Consider the following 22,648-nt stretch of genomic DNA (forward strand, 5'->3'; position numbering starts at 1 on the left):
TTGCAAACAAGAAAAATCAATAATTTTGACCCACACAATGCATTGTTGGCTTATGACTGGTTTTGTGGTCCAGGGTCACATATGTCTATTGCTTTGGCAATATTGTGCTATTTCACAATGGATTAGAATTGTGCTATTAGAGAGAGAGAGAGAGAGAGAGAGAGAGAGAGAGAGAGAGAGAGAGAGAGAGAGAGAGAGAGAGAGAGAGAGAGAGAGAGAGAGAGACCTACACAGAGCAAGGGTCTGATTTGTCAGAAAATGTCTGCACAGTCAAAGATGCAATGCAGAGATAGATCCTCATCAAAGACACACTCAGTGACTACAGCCTTGACATAAAAACAGACTGACATTCATGGCTTTCAAAAGAAAAAAGTTAAGTCTGTGCTCATTGTTACAGCACACACAAAACAAGATAACACGTGTGTGTGTGTGTGTGTGTGTGTGTGTTTGTTATCTTTTTAAATAATAGATTAAAGCAGATCCGCATGAAATATTAAAGAGCACATAAAAGTCTTTAAAGTGCATTTGCAAAACGTGCATAAAAAAAAAAAAAAAAAGATTATGGGTGTCAAGATCGTGACACGTGAAATAAAAGCAGCAAAGGACATAACAAAAGTGAGGGATTCACTGTAATGTGTTTTTATGAAACAGGTTAATGCATTATAATGATGAACATCTGTCATTTGTCCGATTAAAGTCTGAAAGTCTTTTCAGTCTGATCTGTTCACAAGGATTTTCCTTATGATTGCCATCTGGGTTAGTACCGATGTGGCACTAAGAGCGTTGCACGTGCAGTGCTGCGGCCACCCGCATGCACCGACGTCCCTCTCTTATTCTGCATGTCAAAATCAACAAAGTCAGAGCCGAATCTGAAGTCCCCCCTCCACGAGCCTGTGGTTAAGAATGAATTGCATTGATCATCCTTCTGGAAAGTATTAAATCGGCTGACGTCGGAGTAGCCAGGTGGTCCGTAGCTAGGAGGAAAAACGGGCAAGTTTGCAGTTGAGCGATACATGTATCTGTCTCTACATAATCTCATGTAGACCATAGCAATGATGAGCACAAAGAAAAGACTGGACACGCATGCCACAGCCAGGATTAAATACAGAGTAAGGTCATTGTGAGCATGCGACTCATCCATGCCACGTGCAAAGAGCTCGTCGATGATAGGCAGGCCGTCTTCAATCACAATATTAACAGATGCAGTGGCAGACAAAGACTCAGGCCCGTTATCACTCACAGAGACTAGCAAGGTTTGTTTGATCTCATCATCTTCTGCAAATGGTCTAAGTGTCCGAATTTCCCCACAGTGCAGTCCAACAGAGAACAAATTAGGCTGTGTGGTTTTCACAATTCGATAGGACAGCCATGCATTGTGCCCTGCGTCTGCATCAACAGCAACCACTTTAGTGACCAAATAACCCGCAGGAGCAGCTCGGGGAACAATGTCATCCGCAAGGTATCCATCAATCTGAACTGGGTAAAGAACGACCGGAGCATTGTCGTTCCGATCCGCAATAAAGACCCGCACAACGCATGTGCTAGTGAACGGAGGGCTGCCTCCATCTCGTGCCATCACTTGAACATGGAAGTGAGTGGACGCTTCATAATCAAAGGGGCGTAGAGTAAATATCTCACAAGTCTCTGCATTAATGGAGAAAATAGAAGCTGCATCTTCTGAAAGCGAATACAGGATTCTGGCATTCTGCCCCTCATCTGCATCGTCAGCTCGGACTTTAATGACTGGGGTTCCCTGGGGCTGATTTTCTGCAAACTGGATGCTGTAGTCACTGTGTCTAAAAATAGGAGGATTATCATTAATGTCTGTGACTGTTATGGCTACAGTTTTGCTGCTGAATAAAGGGGGTGTGCCAGCATCCACAGCAGTCACGGTTATGTTATAGTGAGGGCACTTTTCCCGGTCTAAAACCCCATCGATCACAAGCATAAAGTAATTCTTTACTTCTGACACCAGCTTAAATGGCACATCGTCTGATATCTCGCACGTGACGCGACCACTGGAGCCAGTATCAAGATCATAAACATGTAGCAAAGCCACCATGGTTCCAGGTGTAGCGTCTTCTGGCACAGTAGCAGAATTGGACTTTACCGCAATAACCGGTGCGTTGTCATTTACATCGATCACATCTATGATGAGTTTACAGTGAGATGACTGTCCGCCTCCATCTTTGGCTTGTACGTCCAGCTCATGAGAACTAGCTTCCTCATAATCTAACACACCCCTGACTCTCACCTCACCCGTCACGGGGTCAACCTCCAAAATCCCCCTCGTCTTATCAGGCACGTGACTGAAAGAGTAACTAACCTCCCCGTAAACCCCGCTGTCTAAATCGGTTGCATTTAATTTAACCAGCACAGAACCTTGAGCTGAATTTTCTTGTGCGCTGACTTTATACACCCTTTGACCAAACACAGGAACATTATCATTAGCGTCTAACACGTGAATGTGAATGGAAGCCGTTCCAGAACGAGAAGGCCGGCCACCATCCACTCCACTCAGGGTCAGAAAGTGATCCGCTTGGTTTTCTCGATCCAAAGGTTTTTTGAGGACCAATTCAGGATATGAATTTCTGTCCATCTGAGTATTCATCTCTAAAGCAAAATAATCACTCTCACTGAGTTGATAATGCTGAACAGTATTCGCTCCGATGTCAGGATCGTGAGCACTTTCAAGTGGAAAACGCCTTCCCAGGACCGTTGACTCCAGCAGCTCAAGCTCAATCTGACCGTTATCAAACGCTGGGCTGTTATCGTTGATGTCCTGGATGTCCAAGAGGAGGCTGTACACTTTGAGCGGATTCTCCAGGAGCAGTTGAAATTGCAGGACGCAGGACGACGACTGTGCGCAAAGCTCCTCGCGGTCCATTCTCTCACTCACCAACAGAGAGCCCGTTTCAGCAGTCAGCTCGCAAAACTGTCGGCTGCCCTCAGCAACAACTCGGGCATTGCGCCTCACGAGCTCCGTCACATCTATTCCCAAATCTCTCGCCACATTGCCGATGACTGAGCCTTGCTGCATCTCCTCTGGAACCGAATAACGCACTTCAGCAAGAGAACCACACATGCAGATGAAGCAGAGGCAAAGCTGAAGCCACAAATGTGCCAGCGCGCATCTTGACAAACAAATCATGTTGTAAAATATTAATGGTTACATTTAAATAATAAAGAATAAAAAATAATGACGATGAAAGCGCATTCTGAACAGATCCTCAAATGGTTGTGGTAGACACTGTGCTCTGATGCCTGCTCTTGTCGGCTTAGATATTTATTTTCATCTCTCTCTTTCTCTGCACGCCTACAGCTCTCCCCTCCCCATCCCTCCCTCATCTCTCCCTCCTCTCCTCGCTGTGTAACTCGGATTAAACTGGGGCATCAGGGCACATGGCACAGATGAGATCACTTCCTAAGCCGTGCATTACATGAGAGCGTCACCCAGAGACCAAATGAAAGAGTTACAGGCCCACACAAAACATTTAAATTAAATCCAATAAATAAATATATACACTGTTATATACAATGCTTTTCTAAAGATAGGCTTTTTTTTAGAAATTGTATCTATAACAGTTTAGTGGCAAATTAAAAGTGATAATGTCAATATATAATGTAAAGCTTTTAAGTTACAGGGTTTTTTGTAATACAGCTGTCATAATTTTTTAACCTCTATTCAACACTGCTGTTTTTAAGGCACTTATTTGTGTGGTATGGTACAAAATTGAGTTAAAAAACAATTAAGAAACTCTATAACAAAACTAAATTAGCTTGTGCTCTTACACATACACACATTTAGCTCATACATGTGCTAAAGTTGAGTAGCAAATATGGACAAATCACAAGAGCTAGAAAGAAAAGCATTAGAAAGTCTATGGCTACAAGAAGATTTTTAAAACAGCCTCAGGCAGCCTTAATCATAAGTTTAAAGTTTGATCAGAACAACTGAGAAAAACTCTTATTTTACTGCCAAGAGACTTGCAAGATAAACTGATAAAAGGAGAAAAAACATTTCAGAGTATAAGAAGAACATAGACAAGCATGGCCTTCTTGTTGGGACATCTTGCCTAATGCTGCTTATGACCAAAAAGAACATAAACGGCCGACTTGGATATGCTAAAATCCATCTGGATAGACCTGTGGAGTTCTGGAAGAATGTTTTATGGAGTGATATGACCACACTGGAACTTTTTGGACCCTTGAATCAGCAGTAGGCCTGTGTCTGGTGCAAAAAAAGGGAACGCTTATGAGAAAAGGAACACCATCTTCATGGTCAAGCACAAAGGCGGCCTAGTTCTGTTTTTTTTTTTTTTTTTGCTGTTGCAGGAAGTCAAAATCTGTATGGAGTACAGACTGTATGACTGTATGAAGGACATCATAAGTTATTTGAAGTATCAAGCCATTTTGGCAAAGGTGGCGATGCTTTGGGTGCAGAGACCGAAGCTTGATGATCAATGGGCCATCCCGAAGTATACATCCAAATACTTAAGCTTGGTTCAGGGATCAATCATATAATGCTCTTGAGTGGCCTGTGCAGTCTTCAGATGTAAATCTCATTGAAAATATTTGGTGGAATTTGAAGACAGCAGTGATAAACACAAAGATTATCAGTAATCTGGAAGCTTTTTCAAGCGAGGAATGAGCCAAGATTGCAGTCGAGAGGTGACAGAAGCTTCTAAAGCACTAAAAGGCAGCGTTTATTGGAGATTATAAACAATAAAAGATTCTGCACATTTTACTTTAGGGGGTTGAACAATTTGGAACACGAATGTTTAGAGCCAATTTGATTTTTTTAAATTTTTATAACTTTACGTTCTCAAAAATGTGCTTTGTTGATATTGTTTTATATTGTATTATTATGTTTAATAAACAATACTGTGTATTGTTTAATTTTGTAAAGGCTCACTAGGGACGGACATTGAGAATTAGCTTCGGCTAAAATGTTGTAGTATCTTACGTGTTTATGTGACATACTTGTCCCTATTCAAATAAACAGGGGCGGCAGTGGCTCAGTGGTTCATGTAGGTTGTCTACAAACTCGAAAGGTTGGTGGTTCAATCCCCGGTTCCACCTGACCAAGTGTCGAAGTGTCCATGAGCAAGACACCTAACCCCAGCTGCTCCCGACGAGCTGGATGGCGCCTTACATGGCTGACATCGCCGTCGGTGTATGAATGGGTGAATGTGAGGCAAAAATGTAAAGCGCTTTGGATAAAAGCGCTATATAAATGCAGTCCATTAAACAAATAAAATAAAAACAAAAAAATAAAAAAATCATTCATATATGTATTAATAAACTTTCTATAATAGTTTACTGATGCCTTAGTTAGAATGTCTTAAAATCTTGTTCTTTGCAGCAAAATGTCTTGCAGGTCAAGGTGGTTCAATAATTTCGATCGCAACTGTATATTAACGGATGCATTCATGGAATATATATATATATATATATATATATATATATATATATATATATATATATATATATATATTCATACAGATCAGGCATAACATTATGACCACTGACAGGTGAAGTGAATAACACTGATTATCTCTTCATCACAGCATATGTTAGTGGGTGGGATATATTAGGCAGCAAGTGAACATTTTGTCCTCAAAGTTGATGTGTTATAAGCCGGAAAACTGGCCAAGCGTATGGATTTGAGTGAGTTTGACAAGGGCCAAATTGTGATGGCTAGATGACTGTGTCAGAGCATCTCCAAAACTGCAGCTCTTGTGGGCTGTTCCCGGTCTGCAGTGGTCAGTCTCTATCAAAAGTGCTCCAAGGAAGGAACAGTGGAGAACCGGCGACAGGGTCATGGCTCATTGATGCACGTGGGGAGCAAAGGCTGGGCCTATGTTGTCTGATCAAACTGAGGAACCTCTGTAGCTCAAATTGCTCAAGAAGTGAATATTGGTTCTGATAGAGAGGTGTCAGAATACACAGGGCATCACAGTTTGTTGTGTATTGGGCTGCATAGCCGTAGACCGGTCCGTGTGCTCATGCTGACCCCTGTCCACCACCTAAAGCACCAACAGTGGCATGTGAGCATCAGAACTGGACCACGGAGCAATGGAAGAAGGTGGCCTGGTCTGATGAATCACGTTTTCTTTTACATCACGTTGATGGCCGGGTGCGTGTGCGTTGCTTACCTGAGGAACACATGGCACAAGAATGCACTTTCCAGACCATGTAGCCTCTCTCAGCTAATTTGGTAATACTTTTTTTTTTTAAAATGTTTTTTAATTTTTTACAATAGTTTTGAATGAAATAAGCAAACATAGAACATAAAACTATATCATAAGAAACTCTCTCTCTCTCTCTCTCGCACTTTTTTTTTTTTTTTTTTTTTTTTTTTTTTTTACTTTTATTTATCCACACTTGGTTTTAATATTTAAAAGTCCTTTCTAGAAATGTATTTAAAAAGACAAAATTTGGAACTGTACGTAAACTTCTAATATTGTCCAAATTGATAGTTATAATGCACTATACTGATGTTAGATAAAGCTACTTTATTATATTGCAACATTAACACAAAATAATAAGAAAAAACTAAGATTTCCATATGAATGGATGCCAGGGTGAAAAAAGTAGTCCTTTATAGATCTTTCGGATAAGCAAAATTTGATGAGACTACTGATCCAAAATCTACTTTTGCAATGCCATTAAATAAACAAATATTTTAAGTGTACATGCAATTGCTTGTTGATGGTACAGCTCACGTTAAGAAAATGCAGAACCAATTCCATACCTTATTTTCAGAGGTACTTTCTTGCATAGCCTCTGCATCGAGCCCTTCAAGATCATCCAAAGCGGACTGAGTCTTTTTCAGAGTCAGGTCAGCAGTCAGTGTGCCCTCATTATAAGATCTGATGAACTTGAAGTCACTAGTGCGCGAGCCCGTGGTCAGGTATGCGTCATAATTGTAAGTGCTGCGGAGAGTTCCCGCGCCCTCCACCTCTGCGTAATTTGGAGGGAGATACGCGCTGGGAATGGCTACAGCTCCATCAAACAACAGTCTGGGCTTTCTCCTGCGACAAAACCTCACGGCCAGGATGATGATGATGAAGGTCAGGAAGAAAGTGGAAACGGACACCAGCGCGATGATCAAATAAAACGTCAGTTTGGAGCTGCTCTCGTCATGAGACATGTCTTTGAGTTCTGGAACTTCAGCCAAGTTATCTGATATGAGTAAATACAACGCGCACGAGGCCGAGAGAGAGGGCTGTCCGTTATCTCTCACGGACACAATAAGGTTCTGTTTCATGCTGTCAGATTCAGAAATGTCCCGCTGCGTCCTGATCTCCCCGCTGTGGACACCGATAGTGAAAAGTCCCAGATCAGTCGCTTTAATAATGTGATACGAGAGCCACGCGTTCTGTCCAGAATCCGCGTCCACGGCGATCACCTTGGAGACCAGGGAGCCCGCCTGCGCAGCTTTGGGGACCATCTCGGTCATGAAGGAGTTTCCTTCGGGAGAGGGGTATAATATCTGAGGGGAATTGTCATTCTCATCCGATATGAAGACACTCACGGTCACGTTACTGCTCAGAGGAGGAGAGCCGTTGTCTCTGGCTAACACGAGCACTTTGAAACTCTTCATCTGTTCGTAATCAAACGATCTCACGGCATGAATGACCCCGGTGTCTCCGTTAATGGATAAAAAGGAGGACACCGGTGCGCCATTGACATCAGAGGACAACAGAGAATAAACTACAGTGCCATTCTGTCTCCAGTCCGGGTCTGTAGCTGATACTGAACAAATAGAGGAGCCCGGTTTGTTATTCTCTTGCACATGAGCTCTGTAATTCTGCTCCTCAAATACAGGTGGATTATCATTCACGTCAGCGACAGTCAAGTGAATATTCTTAGTGGAAGATAAAGGCGGAGAGCCCTCATCAGTAGCAGTGATTGTAATATTATAATCAGAGAGCAGCTCGCGGTCTAATTCACCTGTGGTCACCAGAGAATAGTAATTTTTGATAGAAGGTACGAGTTTAAACGGGACGTTCTGCTGAATGGAGCAGCGCACCTGTCCGTTATTCTCAGAGTCTCTGTCCTGCACATTAATGATGCCAACCTCTGTACCGGGGAGCGCGTTCTCGGGAATAGGGCCGTTAAGTGATTTTACTATTATTATAGGGGCATTATCATTAATGTCACTTACACTGATTACAACGTTCGAGTAAGATGTTAGACCTGAACCATCTTTAGCTATTATTCGCAGACTAAATGTGGCTTCTTCTTCAAAATCTAGTGGTCCTTTTATTCTGATGACACCTGACTTCCGATCAAGGTTAAACAAATGCTTATAATCTTCCATAACATGACCGAATTCATACGTTACTTCTCCATTTTGTCCCTCGTCAGCATCAGTAGCGCTCACTGTCACCACTACAGTATCTACAGGAGAATTTTCAGGCAGACTGACTTTATAGACGGCCTGACTAAAGACTGGAGCATTATCATTAGCATCCAGCACAGTGACGTGTATGGCTACAGTACCTGATCTCGGTGGAGTCCCGCCGTCTACCGCAGTGAGAATTAAAGTCACCTCCCGCTCCTGCTCGCGATCCAGTTCTTTATTTAAAATGATTTCGGCATATTTCTCTCCAAGAGAGTTACTTTGCACGGACAAAACAAAATATTTATTATTTTGAATAGAATAGCTTTGAACAGAATTTTGCCCAATATCTGCATCGTTTGCTTCTTCGAGTAAGAAGCGCTTGCCTTTATCGGCGGATTCTCTTATCTCCAGATTAATCACATCTTTACCAAAATAAGGACTGTTGTCGTTAACATCTTGAACACGAAGAATGATAGGATGTAATTCTAACGGATTTTCCAGCACGAGCTCTTGATTTAAAACGCACGAATCTTTCTTTCCGCAAAGCCCCTCTCTGTCGATCCTCTCCGCTACGGTCAGTTCTCCAGTGTTCAGATTAATGTCACAGTATCGTTTTCTGTTACCTTCAGTATCAATGCGAGCCTTACGAGATGACAGTTTGTTCACATCGAGCCCGAGATCCTTTGCTATATTTCCAATCACAGATCCGCGTTTCATCTCCTCCGGGAAAGAATAGCTCACGTCTCCATAAGCGGCGCGCGCCATACAAAATATGGAGAAGAAAAGAAAGACTGTCGTCGTCAACAATCCTTTAAGCATCATTTTCGGTTTTGGACAAAATGTAGAGTAGGCTACTCGTTACAAAATGACGAGCAAAAAAGAACGAATAACTATCAGTTTGAACACCAGCTCATATTCAGCTGTTCTAAGAAAGACGAAAAACAATCTCCGTTCAGACACTGGACGTGCATTCAGCTTATACCAACGCAATTGGGTGGAGATAACAAAATAAATTGAAAGCACAGGTCAACAGCGACACCATGAGGACCAAATGTGATTCAAATTCATACATGTATAAACTTGGCAAGACACATTTCTAACAAGCTATTTAACTAAAATAGTTCCATTAATCTATAGAAATAAAAAAATCAAGTGTTGTCAAAGTACTCAATTACACGATCTGAGAATCATATGATCAAGTGAGCGCTATATTATTGTTACACATCGAAAAACGACAACAAATATTCTGAACGGACCATACACAATCTTTTTCACAAGACTTAACACGCTACAGTTCATGGCACAACACATCAGCACCACGGACAGCGCCAGGCCAACACGCCTCGTAAGGCCAGCAAATGGTCTGTAAACGTATAGCTTTGTTTTTAAACTCATTATTAATTCAATCATAAAAAAACATCAGCACATGTATACATCCGTGAGGTAAAACACAAAAAATACACAAAACTAATATTTATGTCTTATTTATTTGATGAAATTAAACAAATGACCCTGGAAATTGAGAAAAAAGCAATCGCAGAATGTCAGCAAAATATAAATAGGTTTGTTGATCATTTGAGGAGGGTGATATTAACACAACATGTGGCGAGAGAAGGATAACTGAGTCATTCTATAATTAGGGGTACATTTCATGTCGGTGGAGTCAATTATCAATTTTACCAATGTTTCATTAACTTTTCATTTCAAGCAATGATTGCTTTTATATCAGGGGACATTTATTATTAATTTAATACAGAAATCTAACAGACACGACACCTATCTTTTATCTTGCAAAAATGTCATATTCTATACTGGAATTTGCTGTTTTTGTGCTGTTCAATTTGGTACATGTGAGATTTTTATCTTCTGATTAGCACTAAAATGCATGTTTCTGAATATATCTCTTATAAATATTTGTCCAAAATAATCATTAAATTATGTGCGAGGTGTCTTTTAAAATATTTTACTCATGCATCTACATTATATCATCCATTTTGTGTGTGTCCGAGAAATCAGTGTCAACCGTGTTACTCCCTATAAAACCCCCTATAAATGAGCAATGGTTTGTTCCAAAGTCACATGTCCGACATCAAATGAAGTCATTCCTTTTTTGGAGGTAATTTGAAGACAGTGTGGTAAATTATAACTTCTCCTCTTCAATACAGGATCTATATTATTGGCACATAGAGTAGGTTAATTGGCCGTCAACTGTGTTATCAACATATTCTGGTAAACTTGCATCACATATTATATTTATAAATATGTAGAGAAAGAATATAAAAACATAAATTCATCTAGGTCAACTACCAACTAATCCAAGGCCAGGAGTTTGCACAAGACCCAAAAATGGTCGAAATGTCAACTGTTACCTGTCAACTGTGTTACCCATCAACTGTAACAGTTGACAATGATTCACATGGTTGACAATTTAATTTAAATTGTATTAATTGCTTGTACTTATTTTTGTTATATTAAAAAAGAAAGCTATCATTTTTAAGAGAGTTTTCTCTTTTCCTTCTAATGTGTCCTGTCATTGGTGTTACTCCTGTCAACTGTGTTACTTTGTCTATCAACTGTGTTATGTGTGGTTTTTATGTCATAAATCTTTTAAATGTGAACTAAACCACCAGAAAAATAGATAGGGATATCTCTTGAGATGGAAATATTGGTAAGGATGGTAAATAATACAAATTCAGCATACTGTGGGTTTATGACACAGCATTAGTCCATAACACAGTTGACAAAATAATAAATCGAATGTTGATTTTCATTAACATTTAAAAAAAAAAAGTAATTAGAGCTTAAGTTTGCCAAATAATTAATTTAGCCCATTGAGGGCATATATTATTCAACCACCTAGTTTATTGATCAAAAAAGAATACTGATTTTCTGACTTTTTGGCTGACCTGAAATGTACCCCTAAATATAGAATGACTCAACTGTTGTTTTAATCCAAATGTGGGTCACATATGGACAAACCTTAATGTTTAAAAGTTGTGTTAAACATTTAACTGACAAAATCAACTCAACGGCTGGGTTTGTCCATATTTGAATATTTGAAACAAATTTGAGTTAAATCAACCCAGCATCTTTTTAGAGTGAACATTTTTTACACACACACACACACACACACACACACACACACACACACACACACACACACACACACACACACACACACACACACACACACACACACACACACACACACACACACACACACGTTGGTCTATGTGGTTTACAGGGACTCTCCATAGGCGTAATGGTTTTTATACTGTACAAACCGTATTTTCTATCCCCTTACACTGCCCCTGCCCCTAAACCTACCCATCACAGGAAACATTCTGCATTTTTACTTTCTCAAAAAACATCATTTAGTATGTTTTTAAGGCCATTTGAATTATGGGGACATTTGATATGTCCTCATTAACCACATTTATAGTGTCATATCAGTGTAATACCCATGTAGTTATACAAATTTGTGTCCTCATAAACCACATAAACAGGCTCACACACACACACACACACACACACACGCGCGCTAAAGTCATTACATCAGACAACAACGTGCCACCAATAACAGGGAAAACGAAACTAATTTCCACCATACTAATGAGGGTTACGTTCATACGTTTACCAACATTTCATTTACACACCAGAATGCAAGGTGAAATTCAATGTATGAGGGAAAACACCAGTGAAAATTTCAAAACGGTAAATTCCTTCATGTTCACGCAGTACATGGGGTTCTGTTATCGCGTTGTTTCTGGGGTTTGTCATTGTTTTCATTAAAATCAACGGCCATTAAGATTAAAAAGTTGTTATTTTTTTAAATTTGAACTCTAGATACTCATAACATGTAATTATGTTTTAGAAACGCTTAAATTACTCACATCAGATTTCATGCTTGAACGAAAATATATATTTAAAAAAAAATGTTTCTGCTACACTTACTTAACCACGAAGTCCCTTTTGAAGCAAACAAAAAAACAAACAAACAAAAAAGAACAAGTCGAATCAATAAACTTAACATACCTGTGAAACAATCTCTATTCCCTCGGCAAGACTATTAAGATCATCGGAGGATTGGGGCTTTTTCAAAGTCAGGTCAGCAGTCAGTGTGCCCTCATTATAAGATCTGATGAACTTGAAGTCACTAGTGCGCGAGCCCGTGGTCAGGTATGCGTCATAATTGTAAGTGCTGCGGAGAGTTCCCGCGCCCTCCACCTCTGCGTAATTTGGAGGGAGATACGCGCTGGGAATGGCTACAGCTCCATCAAACAACAGTCTGGGCTTTCTCCTGCGACAAAACCTCACGGCCAGGATGATGATGATGAAGGTCAGGAAGAAAGTGGAAACGGACACCAGCGCGATGATCAAATAAAACGTGAGTTTGGAGCTGCTCTCGTCATGAGACATGTCTTTGAGTTCTGGAACTTCAGCCAAGTTATCTGATATGAGTAAATACAACGCGCACGAGGCCGAGAGAGAGGGCTGTCCGTTATCTCTCACGGACACAATAAGGTTCTGTTTCATGCTGTCAGATTCAGAAATGTCCCGCTGCGTCCTGATCTCCCCGCTGTGGACACCGATAGTGAAAAGTCCCGGATCAGTCGCTTTAATAATGTGATACGAGAGCCACGCGTTCTGTCCAGAATCCGCGTCCACGGCGATCACCTTGGAGACCAGGGAGCCCGCCTGCGCAGCTTTGGGAACCATCTCGGTCATGAAGGAGTTTCCTTCCGGAGAGGGGTATAATATCTGAGGGGAGTTGTCATTCTCATCCGATATGAAGACACTCACGGTCACGTTACTGCTCAGAGGAGGAGAGCCGTTGTCTCTGGCTAACACGAGCACTTTGAAACTCTTCATCTGTTCGTAATCAAACGATCTCACGGCATGAATGACCCCGGTGTCTCCGTTAATGGATAAAAAGGAGGACACCGGTGCGCCATTGACATCAGAGGACAACAGAGAATAAACTACAGTGCCATTCTGTCTCCAGTCCGGGTCTGTAGCTGACACTGAACAAATAGAGGAGCCCGGTTTGTTATTCTCTTGCACATGAGCTCTGTAATTCTGCTCCTCAAATACAGGTGGATTATCATTCACGTCAGCGACAGTCAAGTGAATATTCTTAGTGGAAGATAAAGGCGGAGATCCCTCATCAGTAGCAGTGATTGTAATATTATAATCAGAGAGCAGCTCGCGGTCTAATTCACCTGTGGTCACCAGAGAATAGTAATTTTTGATCGAAGGTACGAGTTTAAACGGGACGTTCTGCTGAATGGAGCAGCGCACCTGTCCGTTATTCTCAGAGTCTCTGTCCTGCACATTAATGATGCCAACCTCTGTACCGGGGAACGCGTTCTCGGGAACGGGGATATTCAGTGATTTAATTACTATAATTGGTGAATTATCATTAATGTCAAATACCTCAATAGCAACTGTTGCATATGATACCATACCAAGGCCATCGGTGGCTTGAATTGGTAGCTCAAACGATGACTCGTCCTCATAGTCAAGAGACCCTATCAAAATTATTTGTCCATTATTTTGGTTGAGAGAAAAAACTGTCATGTCATTTTCTGAAATATGACCAAATTCATATGTCACTTGTCCATTTTGTCCCTCGTCAGCATCAGTAGCGCTCACTGTCACCACTACAGTATCTACAGGAGAATTTTCAGGCAGACTGACTTTATAGACGGCCTGACTAAAGACTGGAGCATTATCATTAGCATCCAGCACAGTGACGTGTATGGCTACAGTACCTGATCTCGGTGGAGTCCCGCCGTCTACCGCAGTGAGAATTAAAGTCACCTCTTTCTGCTGCTCACGGTCCAATTGCTTTTTTAGTACTAACTCGCCGTAAAATTTCCCGGTTGTTTTTGCAATAACAGCCAAATCAAAATATTCATTTGGCGCTAAATTGTAATTTTGAACCGAATTAGTTCCTATGTCCGCATCATGGGCTTCCTCCAATACAAAACGAGCACCTTTTACAGCCGACTCGCTGATCTCGAGTTTTATCAGGTCCTTTTTAAATAGAGGAGAATGGTCATTTATATCTTTAACATTAATGTTGATACGACGAGATTCAAGAGGATTTTCCAGCACCAGCTCCAGTTTAATAACGCATGAAGCTTTCTTTCCACAAATCTCCTCTCTGTCGATTCTCTCCGCTACGGTCAGTTCTCCAGTGTTCAGATTAATGTCACAGTATCGTTTTCTGTTACCTTCAGTATCAATGCGAGCCTTACGAGATGACAGTCTGTTCACATCGAGCCCGAGATCCTTTGCTATATTTCCAATCACAGATCCGCGTTTCATCTCCTCCGGGAAAGAATAGCTCACGTCTCCATAAGCGGCGCGCGCCATCAGCACGAAGAACAAAAGACCAAACATCTCGACAGAAACGCAGAACCTTTTAAATGCTTCAGATATTAAGCATAGATCAAATCCGCCAATGCAACAATCAGCATGTCAAAGAAAACACGAAATTAAACTTAATGTAGAATAATAGCCTCAGTATTAGCAGTAATCAGTGTCCGTTGACGATATTCTGTAACAAGACGAGCTTGAAGCCCTGTGTGTGTATGACATCAGAATTAGGGTGGAGAGATGTGTACTGAACACACACATGGTTTTACAGGTCAACAGCGACACTAGGAGTTAAAAGAAGAAACTGCATAACATACATTTCTATGACAGTATAGTGTTTTTCATTTTTAGCAAAACAAGCCGACAACATTCCCTGACGAGTGGAAGATAAACACGACAACAATGTTTTAGTACACTATCCAAATAAATAAATAAACAAAACAAAAAACACATTGGTGGGATAGAGAGTTAGGAGCTACAGATCAAAACACCAAACACCAAGAGTAATTGACATTACAGCACCATGGACAGCAAAGAGGAAAAACTTGCTTCATGACATTTCTGACCAAACTAAAAGAGATTAAAAAGCTGCTGATATACAAAATTGCTTTTAAAAGAAAAAAATCCCTAAACTACTTAAAAAAAGAAGAAAAAAAGATGTCACAGGGAAAAAAGGGGCTTAAAAGAACGATTAACCAACAGAACAAGAACACCAGATTCCTTACTTTAAAAATATCCAACAACTTTGAGGTCTTTGAATCTAAAAAAAAAAATGCAAAGCGGCATATTGCAGATGATTCAAAAGCTATTTAATTACATATATACATTTTTTTCTCAATCGATTTGACACATTTCTCCAAATGAATGTAGTTGCTCTCAAAACAATTAACTGCATAAACACTCTAATGTTGGCAAAACAGTTCAGCATTCACTGCATAATGAAGCACTCCATTTTGTTGAAATAATGTATTTATCAACTATAAGTGTGTTCTATGTTGATTTGATAAATTCAGCTGTAATAAAAATACAGGTTTCGTGTTCTTTACGTTTTTTTTTGTTTTTTTTCAATCACCAGGACCCATTTCTCAATACTTTTGTTACTTTTTTTCAAAACTCTTCACACAGTCATCACAACAGCAGTCTATATGTGAGCTAAACTGTGGATAATTTATTATTGCTTTGGTACAAAATACATTCAATGACGATATCTTTCAAATTACATGCATTATTGTCCCACTTAGACACAACCCAAACTTTATTTACTATACAATTTAAACAGGTTTACATCTTTTTTTTTTTTTTACTTTAATTTTACAAAAGAAAATCATTGATATCATCATTGAAATCAATGTATAATGCTACCTGATGTTAGTGTTTTTGTTTTTGTTTTTTTTAGGTCTGCACATTCTGATTGATAAAGTGTGTTTGTTGGCTGAAACCCTTCGCTAGTGCTCTGGAAGAATGAGTTGATTTGAGAAAAGAATGAACTGTTTTGCTAGTTTTAGTGCATTTTGAATGTGAAATGATCTGCTGTGCCGAACTGAAAGTTAGTTAGGAGAACTTGAGTGAAGAGTTTTGAAAAATAAATGTGTCCTATTGTAAAAAAAAACAGTAATCGTGCTCTTCAATGATGAGTTTGGGTGTGTAACGATGAGTTTTTTGCACCGCGGTTCACCTCACGTCTGATGACGCATCTTTAATATGGATTGTAACTTAAAAAATAATGCTTTATGTATGGTTCTGTCGATGGATACACATGCTGCTTAGTCAGTGAAAGGCTACACTACAACAGTGATAATAAAAGAAAAACGTGGGCAAAACGGGCTATCGTTGTAAACTGTGTTCAATGCATGCGAGTGCTGCCGTATGACCAGTCATTTCGCCGTCATCATCACCGGGGTATATTCGCCAGAACGTGAATGAGAACTCTCTGCAGTGTGAGAAGATCTGTCTGTGGGCTCGTCCAAAAGCGCGCAAATATTAGTTATCTTTCAAGTCTTGCGCTTGAAGGGACACACTCACACAAAAAATATGTCAACATGTCCATCTTGATGAGTATCCAAGCAGACATATGCCTTAAGGGAACTGTATACAGTTGATAAAGACGACGCAAAGCCTTTCATTAGGTCTTAAAGGGGCAGTAGCCTTTACTGCTGTATGTTTAATGTCAAACAAAAGATCAGGACATCACTCACTGCTCTTGATTGATTAGCTTTTGTAAGTTTATTAAGGATTAATCTTTAATTTAAACAGTTAAATGTGCAGTTATTTTATATTTGATTAATTTATTCAATTTCTCTACATTTGACCTACCTGAAAAATCTGAAGAGCATTGTTTATTTTATTAGTATTTTGCTCAATAGTATTTATTTGTGCTGCTGCTTGTATTTAAGTTTATTGTTCTTATTTTCTTTATTTTTATTTGACAGTAGTTCTTTCTTTCCCTGAGCATGGCAAATACCGAACCGCACTGAAACCGTGAACCGAAAACCGTGATACAAACCGAAAATTTTCAAAGGGTGCCATGACTGAAAAAAGGTTGGGAAACACTGATTTAGTTTTAATTTTTAAACCCTTTTCATCATTAACGTTAATCAAAGCTATTATTCTAAATGTAGGCTGTCAAGAAGGAGGAAAGCCAGTGTCTCTTCAAAAAAACTGAGAGACAATACATAATATTAGAAAAATAAAATAACGTCTGAAAAAAATGGTCTGCCATTGTCTGTGATGTTTATTTACTGTAATATTTACCAGTAAAGAGTAGGTTATAGCTAATTCATTTAATTCATAAAAACAACTTTTTGCTTTTTAATATTCAAATACACTAGTCTATATCACCAGATGCGTTGGTCTAGCAACAAGTGCAAGACACTTCAGAGACACAGATAGCTGTGTGTTCTGAGTTAACACAATTGAGTGTAAAAATGCAGAATATATCACAGGAAAATAATAAAACGGGAAGACAGCGGGAAAAGAGCTAAAATACACGAGAAATCCGGGAAAAAACGGGAGGGTTGACAGCTATGAGTCAATGACAGCTAGCTGGTGGTTGGAAACTTTTCTTAATGAATGCACCTGAAATGTATGCAATAAACATGTTTTTTACAAATATTTCAATTTGTTTGTGGTCTATATGGCCTGCATCAAAATAAGGTTTGCAATTAGCCTATGCACCCGAAGGCACGGGTTGAAGACCCAGTCAGTGACCTCACGATGTGCTACTTTGTTTAAATTCATACCTACGTAATCACCATCATCAAAAATGTACTTCTTTTTTTTTTTACATTAAAACGTGAAGAAGAAAAAAAATATACCTACCTACTGACCCTTTTTTTTTTTTTTACTGTTACTGCAAACCAAAATATTTTTAAGGATGGCCTCGTATACTTTCCATCTCTGAGAGGAGAAAAGCTGGATGGAACACTATCCTGAAATGATGGTGATGCTAAAACCTCTCTTGCACCAGTGCCGAATGGTAAAATTGGATATCACAAACAACTACACAATTTCGCTCGATGTAGGCTCCTGATCACCCTGAGGAAAGTAGATTTCACTGAGGGAGTTTCAAAACTATAAAAGCCTTTCTGTGTTGTGCGGCCCCATGCCAATGTTGTGTGCCACAACACCAGTGGATTGTAGCACTTGTTGTCCAGGGATATTGACTGTGGCACAATGTTTATATTGGGATGAAATTTCTGTCCAGCTTCCCTCAAAAACCATAATTAATGACATGTTCAATTATGGTGGCTGCAATTTTTTTCCCCCAGATAAATTAATGTTTTGGTTAGCTGTATAAACTACTGTGAAGACATTTGATAATTTTGTTTTGAGAAAATGATGCATGTGATTTGTAATTTAAATTAATTTAAGGAAAATGTACAACCTGTTTAGGACAATTACACTGTTTTGAATACAGTGACTACAGTTTGGATACATTTGTTAAATCGATTGAGAAAAACTGTAATCAATTTTTAAACAGCTAAAACGGTCAATTAATTATATACAATGTCAATTACATAAAAAAGCTCAGTTACTGAAAAATAGAATGAAAAAAGAAAAAAATCAAATATGTAAACACAATGATTAATGGAACATTATTCACCTAAACTTGCTCAGTCATGAGCAGAAATCTAAAGATAAATAATAAATAGAACAATGAAGCTACTTCTCAGACTTTAAAGTTACCTCAAAATCTTAAAGAGCCTGTTTTAAGTGAAGGCAGTCAATTAGAAAACAAATATTTATTTATTCTGAAAGAGCAGAACATATTTTTTAACTTTGCGGGTCCTAAATAATCACACATGTTCACGTGTAGTCTCTCGGAATCTCGAGAACACAAATTTCACCATGCCATAAAAAAAAAAATAATAATAATAATAATAATAATAATAATAAAAATGGTTGCAAATGAATTATTTCACCATAAAGGGCCTGACACAAACAAACATTCTCTGAGAATGTGAAAAGAGAACTAGCTCAATAATCTATAACAGCTACTTTCATTTCTAAACACTACCGTAAACAGACCCTGTAAAAGCCTAAAAGAGAAAAAACAAACTCAACAGCAACAGACCCTGCCTGTACAGCACCATGGACAGTACACAGCAATATGCCATTCCTACGAAACTTTCTATCCCAGTGAATGATCATTCATTTTACTGAAACCCTGTTTAATAAAAACACTGTAAATAACTGATTATATACAAGGAAAATGTGCCTTGACAGGATAAGCAACAATCCAATTAATTTGCACAATTTGGCCACTATTTACAAAGATTAAAAACAACAACAACAAGAAGATGCACACCAGTAATGTTTGGCTCTAAAGTATATTTATAAAGATACTTAAATGTCTTAATTTAACTAAGGTCTAATTCTGGCTTAATCTAAGCCCTGTCTGTGAAACCGGGCCTTAAATGCTACTTTTCAGGCCTAAATCTGACCCTAAAACATTTTCTTATCAACAAAAAGCATTTAAATGACTTGTGTAATCTGTTCAGCAAGAGATCGTATATGAAAGCACTGAGAAAACCCACAATTTTGATGAATATTTTTTTATTTTAGAACAACTTAGTCCTACCTGAAACGAATCGCTCATTTCCGCATCGAGCCCTTCAAGATCATCCACAGCGGACTGAGTCTTTTTCAGAGTCAGGTCAGCAGTCAGTGTGCCCTCATTATAAGATCTGATGAACTTGAAGTCACTAGTGTGCGAGCCCGTGGTCAGGTATGCGTCATAATTGTAAGTGCTGCGGAGAGTTCCCGCGCCCTCCACCTCTGCGTAATTTGGAGGGAGATACGCGCTGGGAATGGCTACAGCTCCATCAAACAACAGTCTGGGCTTTCTCCTGCGACAAAACCTCACGGCCAGGATGATGATGATGAAGGTCAGGAAGAAAGTGGAAACGGACACCAGCGCGATGATCAAATAAAACGTCAGTTTGGAGCTGCTCTCGTCATGAGACATGTCTTTGAGTTCAGGAACTTCAGCCAAGTTATCTGATATGAGTAAATACAACGCGCACGAGGCCGAGAGAGAGGGCTGTCCGTTATCTCTCACGGACACAATAAGGTTCTGTTTCATGCTGTCAGATTCAGAAATGTCCCGCTGCGTCCTGATCTCCCCGCTGTGGACACCGATAGTGAAAAGTCCCGCATCAGTCGCTTTAATAATGTGATACGAGAGCCACGCGTTCTGTCCAGAATCCGCGTCCACGGCGATCACCTTGGAGACCAGGGAGCCCGCCTGAGCAGCTTTGGGGACCATCTCGGTCATGAAGGAGTTTCCTTCCGGAGAGGGGTATAATATCTGAGGGGAGTTGTCATTCTCATCCGATATGAAGACACTCACGGTCACGTTACTGCTCAGAGGAGGAGAGCCGTTGTCTCTGGCTAACACGAGCACTTTGAAACTCTTCATCTGTTCGTAATCAAACGATCTCACGGCATGAATGACCCCGGTGTCTCCGTTAATGGATAAAAAGGAGGACACCGGTGCGCCATTGACATCAGAGGACAACAGAGAATAAACTACAGTGCCATTCTGTCTCCAGTCCGGGTCTGTAGCGGATACTGAACAAATAGAGGAGCCCGGTTTGTTATTCTCTTGCACATGAGCTCTGTAATTCTGCTCCTCAAATACAGGTGGATTATCATTCACGTCACCGACAGTCAAGTTAATATTCTTAGTGGAAGATAAAGGCGGAGAGCCCTCATCAGTAGCAGTGATTGTAATATTATAATCAGAGAGAAGCTCGCGGTCTAATTCACCTGTGGTCACCAGAGAATAGTAATTTTTGATCGAAGGTACGAGTTTAAACGGGACGTTCTGCTGAATGGAGCAGCGCACCTGTCCGTTATTCTCAGAGTCTCTGTCCTGCACATTAATGATGCCAACCTCTGTACCGGGGAACGCGTTCTCAGGAACGGGGCTATTCAAAGACTTGATTATAAGAATGGGGGAATTGTCATTTATGTCAGTAATTTCTATTACTACTTTTGTGTCTGAGGAAAGACCATACCCATCCTTAGCCTCGACAATAATTTCATATCTTGATTCATCTTCAAAATCTATTGGCCCTTTCACGGAAATTTTTCCATTCTGATGATCCAATGAAAAAGATTCTTTTGCATATTCGGATAAATGACCAAAGTCATAGGTCACTTGTCCATTTTGTCCCTCGTCAGCATCAGTAGCGCTCACTGTCACCACTACAGTATCTACAGGAGAATTTTCAGGCAGACTGACTTTATAGACGGCCTGACTAAAGACTGGAGCATTATCATTAGCATCCAGCACAGTGACGTGTATGGCTACAGTACCTGATCTCGGTGGAGTCCCGCCGTCTACCGCAGTGAGAATTAAAGTCACCTCTTTCTGCTGCTCACGGTCCAACTCTTTATCTAACACTAACTCGACGTACTTGCCTCCATCTGTCTTTGAATTCACTGCTAAAACAAAATTTGAATTTCTCTCTAATATGTATGTTTGTACTGAATTGTGGCCGACATCCGCATCCCGAGCCTCAATGACACGAAAACGAGCCCCTTTAACGGCATTTTCACTTATTTCGAGCTTGATTGCGTCTTTGGGAAATATTGGCGTATTATCATTAATGTCTTGAATTTGTAGGACAACACGATGCAACTCCAACGGATTTTCTAATACAAATTCAAAATTAAGCGCACAAGAAAGCCTCTCCTTACAAAGCCCCTCTCTGTCGATCCTCTCCGCTACGGTCAGTTCTCCAGTGTTCAGATTAATGTCACAGTATCGTTTTCTGTTACCTTCAGTATCAATGCGAGCCTTACGAGATGACAGTCTGTTCACATCGAGCCCGAGATCCTTTGCTATATTTCCAATCACAGATCCGCGTTTCATCTCCTCCGGGAAAGAATAGCTCACGTCTCCATAAGCGGCGCGCGCCATCAGCACGAAGAACAAAAGACCAAACATCTCGAAACGATGAGCGTTTAAAATGCTTCAGAAATTAAGCGAATAGAGGACTTGACATGCAAAAGAAAACAAATATAAAACTCAATGTGGAATAAGAGCCAAAGTATTAGCAGTAACCAGTCTCCGTCGATGATTTTCTGTAACGAGCTTGAAGCCCTGTGTGTGCATGACATCAGAATCAGGGTGGAGAGATGTGTACTGAACACACACAGGGTTTTGCAGGTCAACAGCGACACTAGGAGTTAAAAGAAGAAACTGCAACATCTCTTTAATAGAGATAAGTGTCTATTACCTTAAAACTATTTAACAAAACAAGACCCGGGATCAACATTCCATGACGAGTGAAAGATGAACACAATATTTAAGTTTATTTGAGGAAACTGAAAAAATTAAGCATTCTTACAGAGTTCAGTCTATCACAGTCCATTAAAATGCTTAAGTGATAATGGATTCTG

At 39.9% G+C, this 22,648-nt stretch overlaps 1 protein-coding gene across 9 annotated transcripts in view; it reads right to left on the minus strand.

The window, feature by feature from the left end:
- Positions 1–22,648, minus strand: part of LOC137092613 (protocadherin gamma-A11-like) — a 199,688-nt gene that overhangs the window by 117,035 nt on the left and 60,005 nt on the right. Inside the window, exon 1 of one of the 9 annotated variants that reach the window (XM_067456933.1) lies at positions 19,818–22,237. The exons of the other annotated variants lie outside the window; for them this stretch is intronic. Coding sequence (XP_067313034.1) covers positions 19,818–22,193 — 2,376 coding nt within the window. The 5' untranslated portion in view covers positions 22,194–22,237. Of the gene's footprint in view, positions 1–19,817; positions 22,238–22,648 lie in introns of those variants that run through there. 9 annotated transcript variants of the gene reach the window in all.

The sequence above is a fragment of the Pseudorasbora parva genome, chromosome 11 (genome assembly GCF_024679245.1).
Source record: "Pseudorasbora parva isolate DD20220531a chromosome 11, ASM2467924v1, whole genome shotgun sequence".
Taxonomy (NCBI): domain Eukaryota; kingdom Metazoa; phylum Chordata; class Actinopteri; order Cypriniformes; family Gobionidae; genus Pseudorasbora; species Pseudorasbora parva.